The 22,825-nt window shown below is 36.8% G+C and overlaps 1 protein-coding gene across 2 annotated transcripts in view; it reads left to right on the top strand.

The window, feature by feature from the left end:
• The window catches only part of DOCK7 (dedicator of cytokinesis 7), a 248,232-nt gene that overhangs the window by 114,892 nt on the left and 110,515 nt on the right, over nt 1-22,825 (top strand). For both annotated transcript variants that reach the window (XM_062191451.1, XM_062191452.1), the window contains exons 15-19: nt 5,346-5,463; nt 9,479-9,549; nt 13,176-13,314; nt 15,396-15,497; nt 20,927-21,013. In XM_062191451.1, coding sequence (XP_062047435.1) covers nt 5,346-5,463; nt 9,479-9,549; nt 13,176-13,314; nt 15,396-15,497; nt 20,927-21,013 — 517 coding nt within the window. The remainder of the gene's footprint in view (nt 1-5,345; nt 5,464-9,478; nt 9,550-13,175; nt 13,315-15,395; nt 15,498-20,926; nt 21,014-22,825) is intronic.

Genomic DNA, 22,825 nt, shown 5'->3' with positions numbered 1-22,825 from the left:
GTAGAACACACAAAAAAAAGAACTCATAATTTAATCATATAATATTTTTAATATTAAGTTAGAAGCACAGTGAATATTTCTTTTTATTAATTTTGTTTTTGAACATTTTTTCATGTGGTTGTTGGCCATTTTGATTTGTATTTTTTTGATTCAATTTTATTGATTTATTCTCTAATTTTAATTATTTATTTTACTAGTTTTGGATTTGATTTCCTCTTGTTTTTCTAGATCCTTGAGATGCTTTCTTATTTCATTTATTTGGTGCCTTTCCAATTTGTTGATGTAAGCACCAATTGCTTTAACTTTTCTTCTTAACACTGATTTTGCTATTTCTCCCATAAATTTTGATATGTTGTATTGTCATCTTCATTTATTTCCAGAAATGCTTTTATTTCTCCTTTGATTTATTTTGTGACCCACTGTTCATTCAGGAACATGTTGTTCAGGCTTCATTTGTTTGCATATGTTCTAGAGATTCCTCCTGAATTGCTGATTTTCAGCTTCACTCCATTGTGGTTCAAGAAGATGCATGCTATGATTTCAATTTTTTTGAATTTGCTGAGACTTGCTTTATGGCCTAGTATGTGGTCAATCCTAGAGAAAGTTCCATGCACTGGTAAGAAGAGTGTGTATTCTGCAACTGTAGGATGAAAAGTTCTATAAATGTATGTTAGGTCCATTTTGTTGATAGTGTCGATTAACTGTCTTGTTGATCTATCCATTGCTATGTCTCCATTTATATCCCTTAGAATTTCTTTTAAATAGCCAGGTGCCCTATAATTAGGTACATATACATTTATAATTGTCACATCATCTTGTTGAATTGATCCCTTAATCATTACATAATGTCCTTGTTTGTCTCTAACATTTTTTGTATTAAAGTCTATTTTGTCTGATATTAGGATGTCTTCACAAGCTCTTTTTTGGCTTCTGTTAGCATGGAATATCTTTTTCCAACCTTTTACTTTCAGTCTGTGAGCATTGTTGTTGGTGAGATGTGTGTCTTGCAGATAGCAAATAGATGGATTTTGCTTTTTAATCCATTCAGCCAGTTGTGTCTTTTAACTGGAGAGTTGTGATCATTTACGTTCAAGGTGACTATTGATGAGTAATGACTTTGCCTTGCCGTTTTTCCAAAAATATTCCCATTTTTTACTTTGAATTTCCTTTGAACGTTTACTGGGAGATTTCCTTCCTTTACCTTCTTTTGTAGTGATGACCATATTTCTTCGTGCTGTGTACAGCACATCCTTAAGCATCTTTTGTAGGTCTGGACGGGTGGTGACAAATTCTTTGATTTTTTTTTTTTTTAAGCTTTATTTGAAAATCGGAGTTACACAGAGAGAGAGAAGGAGAGGCAGAGGGAGAGAGAGGTCTTCCATCTGCTGGTTCACTCCTCAATTGGCCGCAACAGCCAGAGCTGCGCCAATCCAAAGCCAGGAGCCAGGAGCTTCTTCCGGGTCTCCCATGCAGGGGCAGTGGCCCAAAGACTTAAGCTGTCTTTTGCTGCTTTCACAGGCCATAACAGGGAGCTGGATCAGAAGTAGTGCAGCTGGGACACGTACCAGCACCCATATAGGATGCTGGCATTGCAGACAGTGGCTTTACTTGCTATGCCACAGCGCCGGCCCCAAATTCTTTCAATTTCTGTTTGTTATGGAAGGTCTTGATTTTACCTTCATTCATAAATGAGAGCTTTTCAGGGTATAATATTCAGGGTTGACAGTTTTTTTCTCTTAAGACTTGAAATATATCTCAGCATTCTCTTCCTACCTGTAGGGTTTCTGATGAGAAGTCTGTTGTGAGTCTAATTTGAGATCCTCTGTAAGTAATCTGTCATTTCTCTCTTGCACATTTTAGAATCTTTTCTTTATGTTTTACTTTTGAGAGTTTGATAACCATATGTCATGGTGAAGATCTTTTCTGTTCATGTCTATTAGGATTTCTGTGTGTTTCCTGTACTTGGATGTCCCCCCACCCCTTTTTTTCCCTCCAAATTAGGGATGTATTCTGTTATTATTTCACTAAAAAGCATTTCTAATACCTGTAGATTCCCAACAGTATTTTTTAGTTTTCTAATTTCCTCTTCTTGTTTTTGGTTTGACTGTATAATTTCCTGTGCTTTGTCTTCTACGTCAGATGTTCTTTCTTCTGCTTCACTGATTGTGTTGTTAAGGCTTTCCACTACATTTTTTATTTGTTCTATTGAATCCTTCATTTCATTTTTATTTCTCTTTAAGATCCAAATTTCATGAGAGAAGTTTTCTTTCATGTCACATATGGATGTCATTAGTTTGTGCATTTGCTTCTGATTTCTTTCGTGTGATCTTATGATCAAATTTTTGAATTCCATTTCTGGCATTTCTTCAATCTCATCATCTTCACAATCTGGTATTGAAGTTTTGTGTTCTTTGTTGATGTCATGTCTTCCTTATTTTTGTTTCTTGAATTGGTCCTTTTGTTATTTGGCATTTGTGGAGATACTGGTTGATTTCTTCTTTGTTTTTTCACTGTGGCAGCTTTTATCTTTGTACTATGCCTCCGTAGATAAGTAGGTTGCCTGCTTGCTTGCTTGCTTGCTTTTTTTTTTTTTTTTTTTTGACAGGCAGAGTTAGACAGTGAGAGAAAGATAGAGAGAAAGGTCTTCCTTCCATTGGTTCACCCCCCAAATGGCCGCTACGGCCAGCTCGCTGAACCATCTGAAGCCAGGAGCCAGGTGCTTCCTCCTGGTCTCCCATGCGGGTGCAGGGCCCAAGTACTTGGGCCATCCTTCATTGCACTCCCGGGCCATAGCAGAGAGCTGGACTGGAAGAGGAGCAACCGGAACAGAATCCGGTGCCCCAACTGGGGTACTGGCGCCACAGGCGAAAATTAGTCTAGTGAGCCACAGCGCTGGCCAGGTTACTTTCCATGAATGTCTACAGGGGTGTGGTGGGTGAGCCAGGGAGCTCTATTAAGTTCTCCAGGATGAAGGGTGTGTCTGAAGTGACACACCCAGATTTAGAGTGGCAAATCTTCTCTTTCTCTCTCTTTTTTTTAAATCAGAAAGGAGGTTTATTCTGTTCAGCTGAGCTCCTCTACTCAAAGGAGACCAGTGTCTGAATGCTAGCCTCAGTGTATATAATATTTATCTGCTCTGCCCCAAGGACCACACAAAGGATCTGTGCAGTCCTCAGATATAAGCTCAGATTCCCCAGCAGTGTCCCTTACGAGGTAACCACGAATCCCTAATTGTGAGGAGTCTCCTACAATGACTGCCCAAAGTTCTAGCCCCACCATGAGTCCTTCCACCCAGCCTCAGCTTTTTTCACAGTCCCAACACACAAGCCTCCCACAGTCACGAGCACCCAGCCCCCTGTTAGTTCTCTCCACTGGAGTCAAGAGTCTCCACTTGGGTGGTTGCTGGGTGTGGACACAAGCTGGTGCAGCTGTTACATATGTCCAATATGGCACCTGCTCTATTTACTTGTTACAGGACGCCATTGTAAGGTGATCAGTGAAAGAGAAATGTGTCCCTCCTTTTTCTTTTTTTTTTTCTTTATTTTCCTCCTCTAGTTTGGCAGGTACACTATCCCCTGTGGGGCTCTAAGCTGGGTTCCCTGTAGCCTCTTCCTGCTGCTCTATTGCCAGTGGCTTAGGCTGCTGCAGTCTGGTCTCACCTCACTCTCTAATGCTGGTACGTATTCTCTCGACTGCTGGGGTCCTGAGGTTTGAGCATCCATACCTTTCACATAGATCCACCGTGTCCCTCTAATTTGCATAGAGTTTCCTTTACCATTTTCTCCCTAACTCTTCCCTGAGACTGCACTCTCTCCACTTTTTTAAACTATCTTCTGCTGGATTGGAGCAGTAAGCTCCCTCTGTACTCTGCCATCTGGAAAATGTTCAAAACATTTTCATATAAATTTTAGATCTTGGGTTTTCAGATTAAGGATGCTTAACCCTACAGATGAACATATTTTATAATTATTTATAATTATTCTGTACTATTAAAATATGTAATGAATTACTTTGACCATACTTGTTTGTCCATGTGTGCAGTTTTCTCCTCAGACTAGAGGTAGGTGTGTTAGATCAAAGGGTATGTTTGTTTAAATTTTCTGAATTTCCCTACTGCTTTCCAGAAAATTTAGACCTAATTTCATTGCTTCTTCATTTGGTAAGCACTGTTTTATTATACTTGAAGTCTAGTTCACTTGTTCATCAGCTCCGAGCACTGTTCTTCAGATAAAGTAACTTTTTTTTAACCCTTTCTTTTGATGTCTTTATTTATTTCTCTTTCCTACATTAGCAACAGGGACAAATAAAGTGTGTGTTAGACATGTGATCATAAACTGGACAAGAAATCAAATAAATGCAGAGTATAATGTGATTGTTTGATATTAACTACCTGTGTTAAACTCACCTTATGTGTTTTAAAAAAATAAATGTAGAATATTTTACCTCTGAAATACATGAGCACATTTATACAAAAACCACATTTATAAATGCCATTTGATTTATTTCTGCTTGGAAGAACTAAGATAATATTAAAGCTGTCAGCGAACTCTAAAGGCTTCCATAGCCCTGGCAACTCATGACTAGAGCCTAGGGAGATTACTGACGCCATGAACAGGAGTGTCAAATTGTTAAATCAGCAACAGGAGTCACTGTGTCTTTTAACTTCTTAAATAATGTTTCATTCCATACTCATTTATTTCCTAGAAACTTCATGTAGAAGAAAGATAATGAGTTTTAAATCTTGACTGACCTGTGTACTGATTTCAGTTTTGTTGTTTATTTAATTGTATGTGTTCAGTTTTTGGGGGGAGTCTTTTTTTTTTTTTTTAAGATTTATTTATCTGTTTGAAAGGCAGAGCTACAGAGAGGCAGGGAGGTGGGGGAGTCTTCCATCTATCCAGTGCTTTACTCCCCAAATGGCTGCAAAAGCTGGAGCTGGGCCAATGTGAATCCAGGAGCCAGGAGCTTCTTCTGGGTCTCTCATGTGGTTGCAGGGGCACAGGGACCCGAGCCTCCACTGCCTTCCCAGGCCACAGCAGGGAACTGTTTTGGAAGAGGAGCAGCCAGGACTTGAATTGGCTCCCGTATAGGATTCTGGTGCTGCAGGTGGCAGCCTTACCAGCTATGCCACAGCATTGGCCCTGGGTGGGTGGAGCGGAGGTATTAATTCATCTGCAACGTCTAGATATGTTTTTTCTGTATATTTGAGCAGTTACTCAAAGGATTGAATAAAATGTGTGGCTAACAAATATTCATATTTTGTTTATCTGTTGCTTTTATAATAGTGAGGATATATAGTATTTGTAGATATGAATTAACCATTGTTTGTGCTGTTGTTTTCACAGAAATCTGCTTTACATATACCCTCAAAGTCTTAATTTTGCCAATCGTCAAGGTTCTGCCAGAAATATAACAGTGAAAGTCCAATTTATGTATGGGGAGGATCCAAGCAATGCTATGCCGGTAAGAAATAATTCTTTACTTTTTCTGCTCTTCAAACAAGATCCAAGTATGTTTTTTATATTATTTGGTTGGCAGCTCTAATCTGGAAATTAATGTGATCTTTAACAGCAGACTTCTAACTTCATCACTGTGTGTAGACAGTATGAGTTTGCTTGAAGTCTAACTTACTTATTGAGGACTTGGTATACTAGGCATCCCAGAAATACAAAGATGAATAACATTTGTAGTCTAGAGCAGGATGGGGAACCTTTTTTCTGCCAAGGGCCTTTTAGATATTTATAATGTCATTTGCAGGCCATGAAAAATCATCAACTTAAAAATTAGCCTGCTATATAGATTTATTGAATTTTGAGTCCTGCCTGTGGTTGCCTTGGTAGGGCAAGACCATACACTCACAGGCTGGATATTTCCCACCCCTGTACTAGAGGACATAAAACAAATACATACAGGGAAAGGGAACTATATCAAAAAGTGCAGACACCTTTTCTCTGCTTTTGGTATTTGTGATTCTGATTCTGCCCAACTCCTGTTAGGATGAAAGGCAAGGTGATTCTAATAAGTTTGGCTGTTTTTTTTTTTTAGAAAATTTTTATTTAATAAATATAAATTGCAAAAGTACAACTTTTGGACTATAGCGGTTCTTCCCCCCATAACCACCCTCCCACCCGCAAACCATCCCATCTCCTGCTCCCTCTCCCATCCCATTCTTCATCAAGATTCATTCTTAATTATCTTTATACGCATTTCATTTAGTATATACTATGTAAAGGTTTCAACAGATTGTACCCACACAGACACACAAAGTATAAAGTACTGTTTGAAGACTACTTTTACCATTAATTCACATAGTACAACACATTAAGGACAGAGATCCTACATGGGGAGTAAGTGCACAGTGACTCCCGTTGTTGATTTAACAATTGACACTCTTATTTATGACGTCAGCAATCACCCGAGGCTCTTGTCATGAGCTGTGTTTGGCTCTTCTGATCTTGGTTGAGAAACTCTGGTATTAGTTCTCAATCTTGGCTGTAACATTAGCTTCACCTGAGGAGCTTTAAAAGTACCAGGGCTCAAACTGAATCTCATTTGAATTAAATCAGTCTCTGGGTATCAGAAGCAGGTGTCAGTGTTTTTAAATCTCAGAAGGGATTACGTTTCACAGCCAGTATTGTGAACTGAGGTATGTGCTAATTGTTAAAGAATTGGTATAGGGATTGAAAGGACTTGCAGGTAGAAGAGACTGCCTTACTGAGGTAACAAGCAAACATCACATAGATGTGGTACTTCTATACTCAAACCAAAGGTTGTTACAATGTTAATGGCAGTGGGTGTGGAGAGAGGAGAAAGTGGTTCAAGCCTGGGAATGTCCATGAATAGTGAGTGACTCATACAGTGTTTGAGTTGCCAGTAAGCCAGAGCAAATGGAAGATGCATCAGAAGTAGTGTACAGAGGCCAGACTTCATGGACTCTTGACTGCTTAAATTATTATTTAGGATTTATGGAACATTAATAAATCTACCTTTGATGACAAAAGATTTTTGACATAAGTGAAGTCAGTAACATAGAAGTACATTATTGCTGACGATGTTCATCCTCTTAGAACCCTAAATGGAATGAAAATGAATTCAGAGCAGATGCATTGTTAACAGATTCTTATTTTTATCCTTCCATATCTGTCTTTTAATCAATTTGTTCTGATTTTCCACTTGGTAGGGAAAGCGTCCTTTTTTTTCCCCTGTTACATGGTTTCATCAGCATTGCTGGGTCTCCTTGACAGTAGCCAGCACATATTATTCATGTTTGTATTCTCCCATGGCAGCCATTTCGGATCTTAAATATAATATATGCTGAATGAACATCTGTTGAATAAATGTAGAGTTTATTTTGAGATTTGGTATTAGTATTGCATTCTCTTTACTAGCTCTTTATTTCTGCTGAAGGAATGAATGTACTGTCATGTTTGATGAAAAGATACTGGAATGTGAAAACAAATGCTTTGTCAGCCTGTATGTGAATTGGAGCACATAACAAATGTATTATGTGTAAAATAATCTGTTTTTATTGTTTGCCTAACACATTCTTCCTGTATAAGCATATGTATGACCGTTCTATATAGCCCCAGCTGCACCCCACCTACCCTGGCAGATAGAGCACTCCCTCTTTGGTGCAGCCATAACTTCTTCTCACTTCTTTCACGGCTTTTTCACATTATGATTCTGTGTTTGCTTCAACTTGTTCTTTAGACTGTGAGCTCCTTGAGGGCAGGGCCCATGTCTTACTCATATCTGTATCGTGAGACTTACTGCGGTGCTTCGTATATAACTGTTGTGGAATGATTTAAAATACATGTCAAATGGTCAAAAGAAAAATATTTACACTTTATAACATCCATCTTATGAAAACAAACAAGGTATTTACAAAAATGATAGCTTTTCAGGGGACAAAAAAGATACTACGATTCCTTTCCCCTGTGTATTATTAGTCATGTGAAAATATAATGCTTTTATGTTTATGTGAGTGACTGGTTTGAAAGAGTATATAAATATAAACGTAATGTGTTTTGCTTATTTTTTAAAAAATAAGCACTATTCAAATAAATCCAAAGATAATATTTTGATTATATAATTTTGGTATGATAAAAGGTATAACCTTCATAATTCTGGCACTGGGCCATTTTATAAAAATATGCCAAGGTATTAGCAGATTGATAAAATAGACTTATCTAGGAGAGTTATAATTATTATACTTTTCCAGAACCCTAAAATAAAAAGATCTGCTTGAAATACTACAAAAAGAAACAAATGCCTACTATGCCTTTTTAATTAAAAGTGGTATCAGTTAATCCCTTTATATAAAGAATAAGCTTTATGTTTTACCAGTTGTGTTGATGGAAATATGCTGACATGTCCACATACTTATTCATGCATATGTAAAATAGCTAACCAGACTTAAGAGTTTTTCATCTATGGCTAGAAAACGTTGCATCTCTGGCTCACCTAGGAATCGTAATTATGACCTTGACATCATTAAGCCACTTATCAATCAGTTACGCAAATTTAAACTTTCTCCAAAGTTTGTATAGTATTTTTTTTTAATATGATGGATTTTTCTTAAAAAATGTATGTAAAAATGGAGCTCCTCCTCCATTGTGAAGTAGTTTTCAGAGAGTACTAGACACGAAAGATACATAGCTTGACTTAAAATAAAATTTTTTATCTCAATCATAAATAATTTATATTTAACTTTCAAAATGCATGTGCTGTTTTAGTAGAAAAACTACCAATTTGTACAGTAAATAAGCCACCATGCTAGGATATTTCTTATATAAATTACAAATGATAGGCTATATTCAGTTTATTTTTTATTTTATTTTATTTGTTATAGATTTATTTATTTGTTTGAAAGAGCCACAGAGAGAGGGGGAGAAAGAGAGAGAGATCTTTCATCTACTGGTTGGTTCACCCCTAAGATGGCCACCATAGCCAGGGCTAGGCCAGGCTGAAGCCAGGAGCCAGGAGTTTTATCCTGGTCTCCCATGAGGGTAGCAGGGTCCTAAACACTTGGACTGTTTTCTGCTGCCTTTCCCAGGCTATTAGCAAGGAGCTGGATGGGAAGTGGAGCAAGCCAGGACTCAAACAGATGCCTATATGGAATGCCGGCATTGCAGGTGGTGCCTTTGTCCGCTGCGCCACAATACCAGCCTCTACATCCAGTTTAAAAATGAATTCTTTATTCTCTTTGAGAAAAAGGGAAGAAATGTGCTTTATTGCCCAGTAACTATAATTTATAGAAACTTTTTGGAATTTTGAATGACAAGTGGGTCTATCATGAAAAACTAGAACTTTTTTAGAGCAATTGAACTTTGAAATGAAGGTCAGCACATTGTTCTTCATTGGGCTGATTTTGCCCATTTTTTTCTCAAATAGCTATTAAATTAGACAAATTCTTACATAGATATGAAACATCCAACATTTATTACAAAAATTTTCAACATGCTGTTATTTGTTACAGGTAATCTTTGGTAAATCTAGCTGTTCAGAATTTTCAAAGGAAGCCTATACAGCCGTAGTATATCATAACAGGTACTGAATTCAAATATTTCTTTCAAAGTTACTCACTTCTCAATGGCATTGTTAGTACCCACGTTAGTATGTTTACCAGATGCTTTGCTGCACTGAATGTGCCAAGTTCAAGGCTGACATCCAAGTTACAGTTTTCAATCTATAGATGCACAACCGTTCTCCACAGACATCTCAAATATTAAGACTTTATACACAAGACATCTTCTCTATCAAATTCTCTGATCCTTTAATTTTCCTTTTATTGTTGTTATCATTGTGGCTTCTGGTCGTTTGCTATTTCGCTAGTATCCCCTGGCAGTTGAGAGTTTTACTAAACTGTTTACTATGCTTGAATGCATTAGTTAAGTTAGAGGTGCTCTAAAAATCCATTAATTCATTTATTTTGATATTTTCCATTTACTGCCTTTGGAAAATTGCTAACTTTGGGTAATACTTAATTTTTGTTTTCTTTTGGGAGCTTTATTGAATGCTTTTGGACACAAAAATTAAACCATTTAAGGCTATTGTGAATTACATTATTTTATTATATAATGGGCTTACAGTAATTCCCTTTGTTTTATCTTCTCTAGTCCCTCTATTCTGTAATCTTATTGTCATGTTTTTTAAACTAACTCTCTAGCTCCTATTTCTTTTGTTTGCTTTACTCTCAGCATTCCTATTTTATTAACTTAATTAAGACCATCCAGCTTGAGATCCGATCCATCACCTACTCTACTCTTCACCTTAAATTATTTCCATACTGATCTGCCTTTTCTTCTGTTTCCAAGTTACTAATCCCCTACCCTTTGCTCAACGTGAACCTTGTCACCTCTGCTTTCAAACAGTCCTATCCAGCCTGTTCCAGAATGTGGGTCAATCATTTATGCCTTTTCTTGCATAATCAATTTCATGTTTTGTTGGATCCATCTCTCTCTTTCAAAAAAGTTCTATTTCCCATGCTTAAAACAAAACAAAAAAAAGTGAAAAAATCTTTTCTAAGTGCTATTGAATAGTATATATTTTCTTTGACTTTCCCACCCATCTCCCAACCCCTTAAAACCGTCTTTCTTAGCTTTTTTTTAATGGAGCTATCTTGGTTTCCTTCTACTTTTTTGAAAATTCTTTTTTTTTTTTTTTCTGTAGTAGTTTTTTTTCTTTTAAGTATAGGCATTTCATACAGAACGTTGCAGCTTTGCCCTTAACCCACTTTTGTCTGTGTGTTCTCTTCCTAAATAACCTTCTATGTATCTCTCAATTACAGTCAAAAAAATCGCTGCTACTCTAATGTTTATGTGAATTGTTTCCAGCTGTTTTCCACAATAATCTTCCTGAGGTATAGAAATGTGTTTTCAAGGGCCTATAGTGGACATACTCATTTTGGTGTCCTGCTGCCTTCTCAATTCCCATATATCCATCATTTATTCTTTTCCTGACTCTGTTTCTATCTGACTTTCCGTTTTGGTTACTCTGGCTCAAAATGTAATACACCTTTTGCCAGTTACTCTGGCTCAAAATGTAATACACCTTTGCTTTCCTTATTCCGTTCTCTAGTATCCAATCAACTTTTAAGTCTTAATGATTTTCTGTATGCCTTATTATCAAACATATGTTTTACTGTCTTGTTTCTGGGTCTTTCTTGGATTTTTATTTCTATTATAATACTGATTTCTTCTGTTTATTGAACATCTAGTTACTCTTTAAGCTCTGTAACTAATGTCACCTCCTAAATGACAATTCTCAGATCTTACTCTTGAAGCAATCTGTTTATCCCTGTTCTTGAAGTGCCTAACTCTGTATGCTGTATTTCAGGGAGTGGCAAACATTTTTCATAAAGGACTGAATAGTGTATATTTTGGAACTGTGACTGTATTTTCTGTCTTGGAACCACTCAGCTCTACAAACACAGACAATAAGTAAAATTACAAATACATGAGTATCACTGTGTTCCAATAAAATTATTTACAGACATTGAAATCTGAATCTCAAAAAATTTTCACATCTCATTTTTTTTTACTTTTTCCCCCAATCATTAAAAGAATATAAAAACCATTCTTTTTTTATAGGCTATACAAAATCAGGCACTGCCCTGGATTTAACCCATGGGCCATAGTTTGCCAACTCCTGTTTTACAGCATAACCATTTATATGTGTGTTCCTATTTATATTCCTACTAAGGTGTACGCTTTTTGAGGGTAATTTTTTTATATATTTGTCTTTAAAATGAAGACAAAAGTAAAGCAATATGTAACTAAACGTATGCAACTAGACCTACTTGCTGAATGATTAACTCTTGTAGATATTTAATTTCCAACAAAGCTTTCATATAATGCTATTTTTAGGACTCAATACCAGGAAAGATATTTGATAAAGAAGGTAGTATTTTTAGAAGTATCTCAGTTTGTGGCCAGATCTTTATTTTTGTTGCTGTCAACATTAGTGGAATTAAATGACAGTACTAACACTGCTGGTAAATCCAGCATTCTCATAATCAATGATAGTTGCAGAGATCAAGAGTAAGATGCAGCAGTAGCATCTTTTTTCCTCACCAAAGTCTCAGTTGGCTAGCATTAGATATCTTTCTTTTTAGAATTATTAAAAGCCTAGTTCCACTTAATATTTTTGTAATAGATCTATACCTGTTACTGTTATTGAGCCTTATTTGAGAGTTTAGGATGTTTGGCATGTTAGTAACTAAGAAAAAACTTAATTGGTAGAACAGCCTTCAATTTGAAGATTTTTGGAGACACATGGTTTGCTTGCATTTTTATTAAATATAATTCTGAGAGCTAGCAATTAAATATGGAAAATTAAAATGCTAAAATTCAATCTTTTTAAAGTCTAAATCTTAAATAAGTCATGCTTTCCTGTAAAAATGTCCCTTGAGACATTTGAATCCATGAATATTGAGATGAAAATACTAAGATGAGAGATCGTATCTGATTAAAAGTGATGTTTGTTGTATTCTGACAGTGTTTTGGAATTCCTTCAAATTGTAGTACAAATGCAATTTGTGGTCATTCCCTGGTTTACTGTTTTTTGGTTTTCTTTTTGAGCAGTCAGTCAGCTCTGGTTCATTTTTTGATAAAATTTTTTACTTCTTTAACAATTGACTAATTGATAGAAGACACTCCATAGAGAGCATAACTTTATGTTAAAATGTCTTTATGGATATCTTTTTCTTATTTTTTCAAAAATGTGATATACTTTAGTCTTAACATGAAGCTCTAGTCCTGTAGTAGAAAAATATTTTTCTGTGATATGGTTTTAAAATATACACTTATAAAACTCATTTTCCCATATAATATTTGTCATAATTGGCTGATTATTATAAAAGTGCTATCCTAGCCTCTTGCATACAGTTACTAAATTGATGAATATTTCAATACCTAGTTGGTAATTGTTGATTGATTTTCAAATGGTATAGTCCGCTAATAAAATGAGATGAGAAATTTCAGAAACAGTGACAGCTCCTTTGTAGAGAATTAGGATTTAGTTATTTGGAAATTGGTAAAAAAGAAAAATATTTTGGACTAGAAGAAAAATCAAGCATAAATCCTAAAATTAATTTTAAAACTATTCAAATATACAAATGCAATAATTATTTATTTGAACAAATTACTAACTTCTTGATTTCTTTTTGTATGAAGGTCTCCCGATTTTCATGAAGAAATCAAAGTTAAACTCCCTGCTACTTTAACTGACCATCATCACTTGCTTTTTACTTTTTATCATGTTAGTTGTCAACAAAAACAAAATACTCCTCTTGAAACCCCAGTTGGATACACAGTAAGTCCTTTTTGTAAAATATTTAGCCCTCTTTAAAAATGTTTTATTTATTTACTTGAGAATCAGAGACAGAAATATTTCCCATCCATCGGTTCACTCCCGTAATACTCTCAAAGATCTAGCCTGGGCCAGAGTGAAGCTGGAAGTGCAGGAACTCAATCTGTGCCTCTTGCGTGGGTGGCAGGCCCAAGTGCTGGAGACATTACCTGCTGCTTCACAGAGGACACGTTATTGGGAAGCCAGAATCCAGCACGGAATCAGGACTCAAACCCAGGGATTCCAATACGGGATGTGGACATTCCAAGCAGCATCTTAACATCTAGGCCAAATGCCCAACCCCTTGGACTCTTTGGCCTTGAAAATAATTTTACTACAGTATAATTGCTGTTTCTCCCTACTTGAATATTACCTGTCTGATTCCCCGTAGTTATAAAGTTGCATTGGTTATGAAGTCATCATAACAAGAAAAGGTACTTTAATGTAATTACCTAATGTGATTTGTTGACATATATAAATACTTAGGTGATGATCTTGCTTATTGTGTGTTTAATGAATAGTATAGTATAAATATTTAAGGAGAAAATTATTTGAATAAAATGAATAAAAAATATTCTTAGAAAAAAATTAAAATCCTTGAATGTTTTTCAAACAGTATTATGTTTTTATTCTCAAAGTGTACCTAAGATGAAAGATATAATATGCTTTCACACAATTTTGTCAGAAGTGTCGTGCTTCTACCAAAAGAGAAAAAGCACCATTTGATTCATTACTACTTTTTTTTTTTTTTTTTAACAGGCAGAGTGGACAGTGAGAGAGAGAGACAGAGAGAAAGCTCTTCCTTTACCGTTGGTTCACCCTCCAATGGCCTCCACGGCCAGCGCGCTGCAGCCGGCACACCACACTGATCCAAAGGCAGGAGCCAGGTGCTTCTCCTGGTCTCCCATGGGGTGCAGGGCCCAAGCACTTGGGCCATCCTCCATTGCCTTCCTGGGCCATAGCAGAGAGCTGGCCTGGAAGAGGGGCAACCAGGACAGAATCCAGCGCCCCGACTGGGACTAGAACCCGGTGTGCCGGCGCTGCAAGGCGGAGGATTAGCCTGTTGAACTACGGTGCTGGCCTGATTCATTACTTTTTAAAAAGATTTACTTATTTATTTGAAAGGCAGAGTTACAGAGAGATGGGGGGAGAGAGAGATCTTCTATTGGTTTACCCCGAACGGCCAAAGCCAGGAGCCAGGAACTCTTGTTTGGGTCCCCCACGTGCTACTGCTTTCCCAGGCACAATAACAGGGAGCTGGATCAGAAGTGGAGCTGCTGGGACATGATCCAGTGGCCATATTGGATGCCACTGTTGCAGGCAGTGATTTAACCTGCTGTGCTACAATGCCAGCCCCTGAATCATTTTTTTTTTTAAAGCTTTTATTTAATGAATATAAATTTCCAAAGTACAGCTTATGGATTACAATGGCTTCCCCCCCTCCATAACTTCCCTCCCACCCGCAGCCCTCCCCTTTCCCGCTCCCTCTAATTGCAGTTTGTAATACTAATTTTGCTAACTGTAAGAAAAAAATATTGTGTTTCTGCTTTTTAGTTTTGTTTTCAGTGTTCATATCTAATTATATCTTTCACTATTTACATTGAAACTATTATCTCAGTTTTAGAATTGATGTGCTTTGTGGCCTTTTTCTTGAACCAACTTTCCCTTAGATAATAAAGACCAGTTTTTACATTTAAGTATTTCATGGTTAGTAATAATGTTGTTTTGGGGTCCTGAATCCTAAAGTTTAATCAGAGAAGTTTCTCTTTCAAGGAATAAGAAAACCTACTATTATTTCAAAATTGGTATGAGAAAATGGATTTAAGAGATAAGTTTACTTTGTTGAAAAAAATTTTGAAATCAATGCATAGTGTTTTCCTAATAGGCATTTTCCATGAACTTTTTGAAGACACTTCTCATATATTTCAATGCTTTAATGTTTGATTATATGAGACAAATTAGACCTTTGTGCCAAGTTTAAAACTTTCTAAATAATTATTTTTGTCACATATTTAAATTAAAATTATTTCATTTTCATTTTAAAGTGGATACCAATGCTTCAGAATGGACGATTGAAGACTGGCCAGTTTTGTCTCCCGGTCTCACTGGAAAAACCACCGCAGGCTTACTCAGTACTGTCTCCTGAGGTCAGTGTCTCTCATGTGGAAATTCTCCAGATTGAATGAAAAGGGGTTTTTATTGTAAAGTTGATTTTACTTAACAAAACCTTGTCATTTCCTCTAAGTATGTAGATCATGAAGTAATATTATCTCCCCCGCCCCATGGTTAAAATTCCTCCATATAAAACTAAGAAGCTTTTCTTTTTACTTTTTATTTATTTTTTTGAAAGTGAGAAAACCAGAGAGAGAGCTTCAATCCTATGGTTTACTCTCGAAATGCCCACAGCTGGGGCTGAACCAGGCTGAAGTCAGGAGTCCAGAACTCTATTCAGGTCTTCCATGTGGGTAACAGTGAACCAAGTACTCGAGCCATCATCTTATCTTCTCTATTCCCAGGATGTACAGTCTCTGGAAGCTGGATTGGAAGTGGAGCTGGGACTTGAACCCAGGGACTCTGATTGGGATGCCATAATCCCAGACTCTAGAAGCTTTTGTCTTGAAAAAAAAAAAATTATGTAGAGAATCCAAATAATACATGCATTGTAAATTACAAAAAAAAAAAAAAAAAAGAAAGAAAAATTGCATTTTTGTCTCACAAGAAACTTCTTCAAGTAAATGAATATTTCCTTTTAGTAGAAAAGAAGGTATCTTTAAGAAACTAGAGGAAAGATCAGGCATTTAGTACAGTGCTTAAGTCACTGCTTGTTATACATGCATGCCACATCAGAATATTTAGTTCAGATCCCAGCTTCTTCACTTCTGATCCCGCCCTCCTGTCAGTGTGCATCCTGGGAGGGAGCACATGATGGCCCAAGTACTTGGGTCCCAACCACCCACAGGGAGACGTGGGTGGAGTTCCAGGCTCCTGGCTTTGGCCTATCCCAGCCTTGGCTGTTGTGGGCATAATAGGAGTGAATCAGCAGGTGGCCTATTTCCATCTGTCTCTCTGCCTTTCAAATAAAATAAAAATAAATAAATAAGGTTTTTTAAGAGTGATCTTGTCATAAATATTAAAAAAAAAAGGAAAGCAAGTTTAATTTTTTAGAATCTTTATAATTGATGATCTTGTAAATGAAAACATAGTAGCTATAAATATATAGGAGATAATAGTTTTGGCCGGCGCCATGGCTTAACAGGCTAATCCTCCGCCTTGCGGTGCCAGCACACCAGGTTCTAGTCCCGGCTGGGGCGCCGGATTCTGTCCCGGTTGCCCTTCTTCCAGGCCAGCTCTCTGCTATGGCCCGGGAAGGCAGTGGAGGATGGCCCAAGTGCTTGGGCCCTGCACCCCATGGGAGACCAGGAGAAGCACCTGGCTCCTGCCATCGGATCAGCGCGGTGCGCCGGCCGCAGCGGCCATTGGAGGTGAACCAACGGTAAAAAGGAAGACCTTTCTCTCTGTCTCTCTCTCTCTCACTGTCCACTCTGCCTGTCAAAAAAAAAAAAAAAAAAAAAGAGATATAATAGCTTTGATGATGACAGATATGATATCAAAGTCTCTAAATGCAAACATGGAGAAAATCTCAGTTAACAAGCAGTAGCTATTGTTACAAACCAGTGTGCCTCTTTAGAGAACTATTACACAGTGATTACCACTGTCTCAATGATTTTGACTATACTGCTGATAAACATTAATCTGAAATGTATCTGGTGAATAATGTGGTGGCATTTGTTGTCAGAATATAATTTTAAAAAGTGTTCACAAATAAACTTGTATTCTTATTTTTTAAAAAATAAAGCAATACAGGACTATGCTCTGATCTCATTTCTCACCATTCTGTGTCACTCACTGAGCCCCTTCCTCATAGTGCAGTGTTTGCTGTTTAGCAAATGCGAGAAATCCTTTCTTGTTGCAGGCCCTTTGCTTTTCCCTTGCTGGCTGTGCTATATGACAAGGCCCGCCTCTTCATTTCATTCAGACATCTGCTCTCCGTCATCTGTGATTATTCTGTCTTAAGGAACAGCCTCCACAGCTTTATCTCTTTACTTTGTTTTATTTCTCTTCATACCTTGTTTCACTGATTTTGTATTTAATATTTCTTTCTTTGCGTGTCTTTATTGCTGTATCATATTTAGAACAGTGCTTGCTACATTGTAGGTAGTCAACAAATGTTTATTAAGTGAATAAGATAGTAAAAAAGAAATACAGAACCCCCACCCCTAATCTTTCATTCATGTCGTTTTCATGTGTTTTTGTTAGTCAAAAAGGTGGCCTTTTGTCAGGCTTAGCAATATATTTCAAAGGAAATTTTTAAACAAGTTTTTGTGAAAGTTAACTATCTATTTTTACTTAATTGATTTGCAAATTCAAGGTGAACGTTCTAAAGAGATGCAGCTGGTTTTCTTCTGGCTAAGGTGCTACATGGACTGAGCATCCCTAATCTAAAAGTCTGACATCTTAAATGTCCCAAAAAAGCATTTTAAGCCCATGGGCTAAAATTTGATTTTGGATTTTGGGTTTTTTGATTACAGATGCTCAACTGATAAAGTCTATGAAAATATTCCGAAATTTAAGAAATTCGAAAATCTGAAACACTTCTGATTTCAAGTGTTTTTGACAGGAGAAATGCAGCCTGTATATGCCAATATAGTAAGAATATGGAGATCATTTGAACTTGACTAAGTGATGTAGACATAAAGTGTGACCAAATGATATGTGAGATAAACCACCTAATTAAGAGCCAGTTTTATTACTATACTTAAAGAATAATATATGTTCTAAGTTTCATTGCTTAATTTAAAAGAAGTGAAATAATTATTTAAATTTTCAACTTTTGTAGGACATTGCGTATTGCAATTTTGTATATATTGGCCCATACTTTTGACATATTCTAACTTTAGTTCTTTGGGCATTAGAATGTGAGGCTTGACATGTAAACATGCTTAGGTACTGGTAAGCTAATTTCTAAAACCATTGCACTGTTTCTTAGTGATTTGACTCAGTCATTTTCTTCTTAAAATTGGGTAAAAAATAACTTTTTTATGTGGCTTTGTACACTTCATCATCGTGGTTTTCAGCATGTTTTCCCACTCAGTATTTGTGTTTCTCCTGCTCTGAGGGTGTAAGTACCACTCCCAGGGTAGACCACTGTCTGTGGTTCCTGTGAATGGCACTACCAAAGTGGTGTGGTCCACAACTTGTGCAGTAGTCAAGATGCTCTTTGACTCCTCTTGTGAGTTGAATCTCAGATCCTCATTTCTGCTCATCCATTTTTTGTTAATTATTTGCCTGGTAAATTAAAATGCCTACTGAGATCTTTATCAGTATGTTACACGGATATTTCAAACATAAAGTGTCCAGAATTGGACTCATGCTTGTTGAATAATATTGGAATCTTAACAGTGAGGGAGAAACCTTGGCGACCAGTGTGCCAATATGAATGACATAGTAACATGAAGAACATTTAGAATGGTACCAGACACAAGAAAAGTGCTGTTGCCACTGCCTGTTACATGTATTTGAGATAGTAATTCTTACTTTGACATGCATCAGAACTAACTAAAGGATTTGTAGCAACCCAGTTGTTTAACCTTATTCACAGAGCTTCTGATGTAGTAGGTCTAGGTTGGGTTTTGTTTCTAAAAGTGCCCAGATGATTTTTATATTGCTGATTCTTAGACCACACTTTGAAAACTGTTATTTTCTAAGAAATATGTGAACATGTATTATCTATCTTTCTATTATTTCTAAAACTGAAAACAAGTGTTTTAGCTTGAAAAAGATAAATAGTTTCTTACTTTGATAGATTTCAAGTTACTCCATCAAATTTTTAAATAAGTTTTTTCTTTTCTACACATGATAAACAGGCACCCCTTGTATTTTGTATTTAGTTTGTTTTACTGAGTCTTTTTTTATTTGCCCAATTCTCCTCAAAGTATTTTCTATGGTGGGTGCTGTAAAATTCTTGTCCAAATCTGTCCATTGTATATGTCATTTTAGTGCTGTTGTCTAATTGTCTTTTTTCATTTAAGTGGAGGTTGTCATGATTCATGATTTTCAGTTATATCCTGGCTTTTTGGTATGTTCTGTTATGATATGCTGGATCTTATATAAATACTCTGTTTTAGCAGTGAGGGAGGGAGGTGCTACTGTTAGTCAGAGGTAAAAGTCCACATTTCCCACTCTGCCTTTTTTTTTTTTTTTATCACTCCTTGCTGTGAATTGGGTAGATGCTGCTCATTACTTGAAGGGAAGTAGGGTTTCAGCCTCCCACTAGGCCCCTTGCTGACACCTCTCTGGCTAAGAGCAGGAGGGGACACCTGGTTTACTGCTCACTGACACCACAGCTCGTTGGGGACTTATTATCTCCAGGCAGTGAAAGGCTCAAAACTCTGCCCTCTCTGGTGTCACCGTAGTTTATGGAGGTTAAGCTGGGGAGAGGGGCACCTCACTACATTCCATTCAGCTGTGGGTGGCAGCATAGGCTCCCCACTCAGCCTGTAGAGGTATGAGTAGGACCAAGATTGGTTTCTTTGTGTTGAGCTAGAGTGTTTTGTTTTTTTGTTTGTTTAGTTTTTTTGAGAGCAGACTTTTCTTAGTTTTTGTTTTGTTTTGTTTGTTTGTTTGTTTGTTTATTTTGCTTCTTTTGGTGTCTCTGTGTTGCCAGCCTCTCTAGCACCCAATCCAGGATACAAGAGGCAAAAATAAACCTCAGAAAATACTACTGTGTACCTCCCTGCATCCTGAGGTCGCTAGCTTGTCTTCATTCTTCTTTTTACCTTTCATAATCTTTGCCTGCTTTATATATTGTATTCAACATTTTTAACCATACTTAGCAGAGGGAATAGAATTTGTGTTCCTGTCTTTTAAAAATTTTAAATCAAATAATTGATATTGTCAATAACTTACATTAAAATATTTTCTAATCCTTAAAACAACAGGCTTCCTTTGCTTATGAATATTTAAAAACCCAATTAAAACACATAGGCATATTTGAAATAATAGAAATGAAGGAGAGAGGGAGGGTGGAAAGTATCATTGTGTTCTTAAAACTACATAGGAAATCTGTCCCCTTTATATAAATAAATATAGATATAAAAAATAAAATTGAATAGTATAAACCATTAAAGTGTCATTGTACATGTGAATTTATTGACATAAAGGAGATTCACATGGAACATGTGAAAAGCAGGTTTCAAAATAGCATGTTTGATATTAGCTAAGGGTTATATAAAAGTACATGTGTGTACAGAACATTTAGAATGATATAAGGGGATATGTCTTGGGGAAGATAGAAATTTGAGGCATTATTTCTGCTTTCTACTCAAGCTTTTCGATTCTTTTGTAGAAAACACATACTGAATTTGTAATATTTACAAAATAAAAATTTAGTTTATTTACAATGATTAAAATATATTTCCATAATATTTTTCCCCTCGAGTTATTTTAACTTTGAAATTTGTTTTCAGAATTCATAATCTACTTAAGCACCTTGGTCATTATATTTAATATCTTATAGGTCCCTCTGCCTGGCATGAAATGGGTAGATAACCACAAAGGTGTTTTTAATGTTGAAGTTGTTGCCGTTTCATCTATCCATACACAAGTAAGTGAGTTTTAATAGTTTTTATGATCAAATTTCACTTGAATGAATTGAACATATTATCTAGTACTTATATCAGTTTTGTTATCTGCTAGCTGACTTATGGGAATATATGTTAATTAAAAACATAGATTTGGACTTTTTTTAAAGGAATCAACAAATTATTGAATGTAGACATTCGCAGACATTTTGTTTTCAAACTGTTATTAACTTCATTGTGGACAATTACATGACATTTTTCTAAGCTTCTGGTACATGGTAGAAATTACTTTATTTCTCATAAGCTCAAGTATTTTAAGTAGGAAGCAATTTAGGGGCCATTTTCCCTAAATTCTTCACTCTACTTCTGAAACATGCCCAGTTCTCCTCAAAGTTATTCTTCCTGATATTCAGATGCCTTCTTTTCAAAGCGTTTCTCTTCACCTTAGCAAGGCCTGCTTTGGTGACTTGAACATAGCAACCCCATCCTTCTGAGTCATTTTATCCTGTACCATAACTGTCTACATCCCTCTCTATCTCTCCATGTCATTTTCTCTGTTGTGTTTTTACTCTGTCTCACTCTGTTTTCTGTGTATGTGTCTGTGTGTGTGAATTCCATTCCTCACCCCCTACCACACTCATTAAATTGCAAGTTCTGTGAAGTCAGAGTTGCTACCTGACAGCCTTCATTAGAGAGAAGAGCCCTCCCTTCAAGGACCTTACATCGAATAGGGGGAAAAGATAAAAATAATTATTAAAAATAAAATTAGTACTATGTTAGCTATATTAAGTAAATCTTTTCAAGTACAGAGGAGAATTTTGTCTGTTCTGCTGGGGACAGAGCTGTTGCATTGATAAGTAAACATTTACCCTACATAGAAAGGAACAGTAAACAAGTCAGATGATCACATAGCAAGTGCAAAGAGACAGTAGTAGTCTGTTTAAAGACTGACAAATGGAGCAGACGTTGTGGCACAGCGGGTTAAGCTACTACTTTGAATGCCCACATCCCAAATCAGAGTACTTGGTTCAAGTCCCATTTTCCTGCTAATGTGCCTGGGAGGCAGCAGATGATGATGAGACAAGGACTTGAGTTCCTGCCTTCCATGTAGAAGACCCAGATGGAGTTCCTGGCGCATTCGCTCTCTCCCCTCTCTCTCTCCCCTTCTCTCCTCCCTCCCTCCCTCTCGCTCTGTCTCTCATGCTCTCTCTCTCTCTCTCTTTCTTTCCCTTTCAAGTAAATAAATGAGATTGTTAAAAAAAAATAAATAAATAAGGCTGAGGCCGGCACCGTGGCTTAACAGGCTAATCCTCCGCCTTGCGGCGCCGGCATACCGGGTTCTAGTCCCGGTTGGGGTGCCGGATTCTATCCCGGTTGCCCTTCTTCCAGGCCAGCTCTCTGCTATGGCCCAGGAAGGCAGTGGAGGATGGCCCAAGTCCTTGGGCCCTGCACCCGCATGGGAGACCAGGAAAAGCACCTGGCTCCTGGCTTCGGATCAGTGAGATGCGCCGGCCGCAGCGGCCATTGGAGGGTGAACCAACGGCGAAAAGGAAGACCTTTCTCTCTGTCTCTCTCTCTCTCACTATCCACTCTGCCTGTCCAAAAAAAAAAAAAAAAAAAAGGCTGGCAAGTTATCTGGTGTGAATGTAATTTAAAGTGCCTAGGAAATCATGATAAATAAGGACAGATAATAGACTGGTAATAGATTATTAAGGACCTTGAATGCCATAGAGGTTGGTCTAGGTAGATGGAAATTTCTTTCTTTTTTTTTTTTTTTTTTTTTTTTATTTTTTGACAGGCAGAGTGGATAGTGAGAGAGAGAGACAGAGAGAAAG

Source organism: Lepus europaeus, chromosome 5 (genome assembly GCF_033115175.1).
Source record: "Lepus europaeus isolate LE1 chromosome 5, mLepTim1.pri, whole genome shotgun sequence".
Lineage (NCBI taxonomy): Eukaryota > Metazoa > Chordata > Mammalia > Lagomorpha > Leporidae > Lepus > Lepus europaeus.
This window is presented reverse-complemented; position numbering and strand designations above follow the sequence as displayed.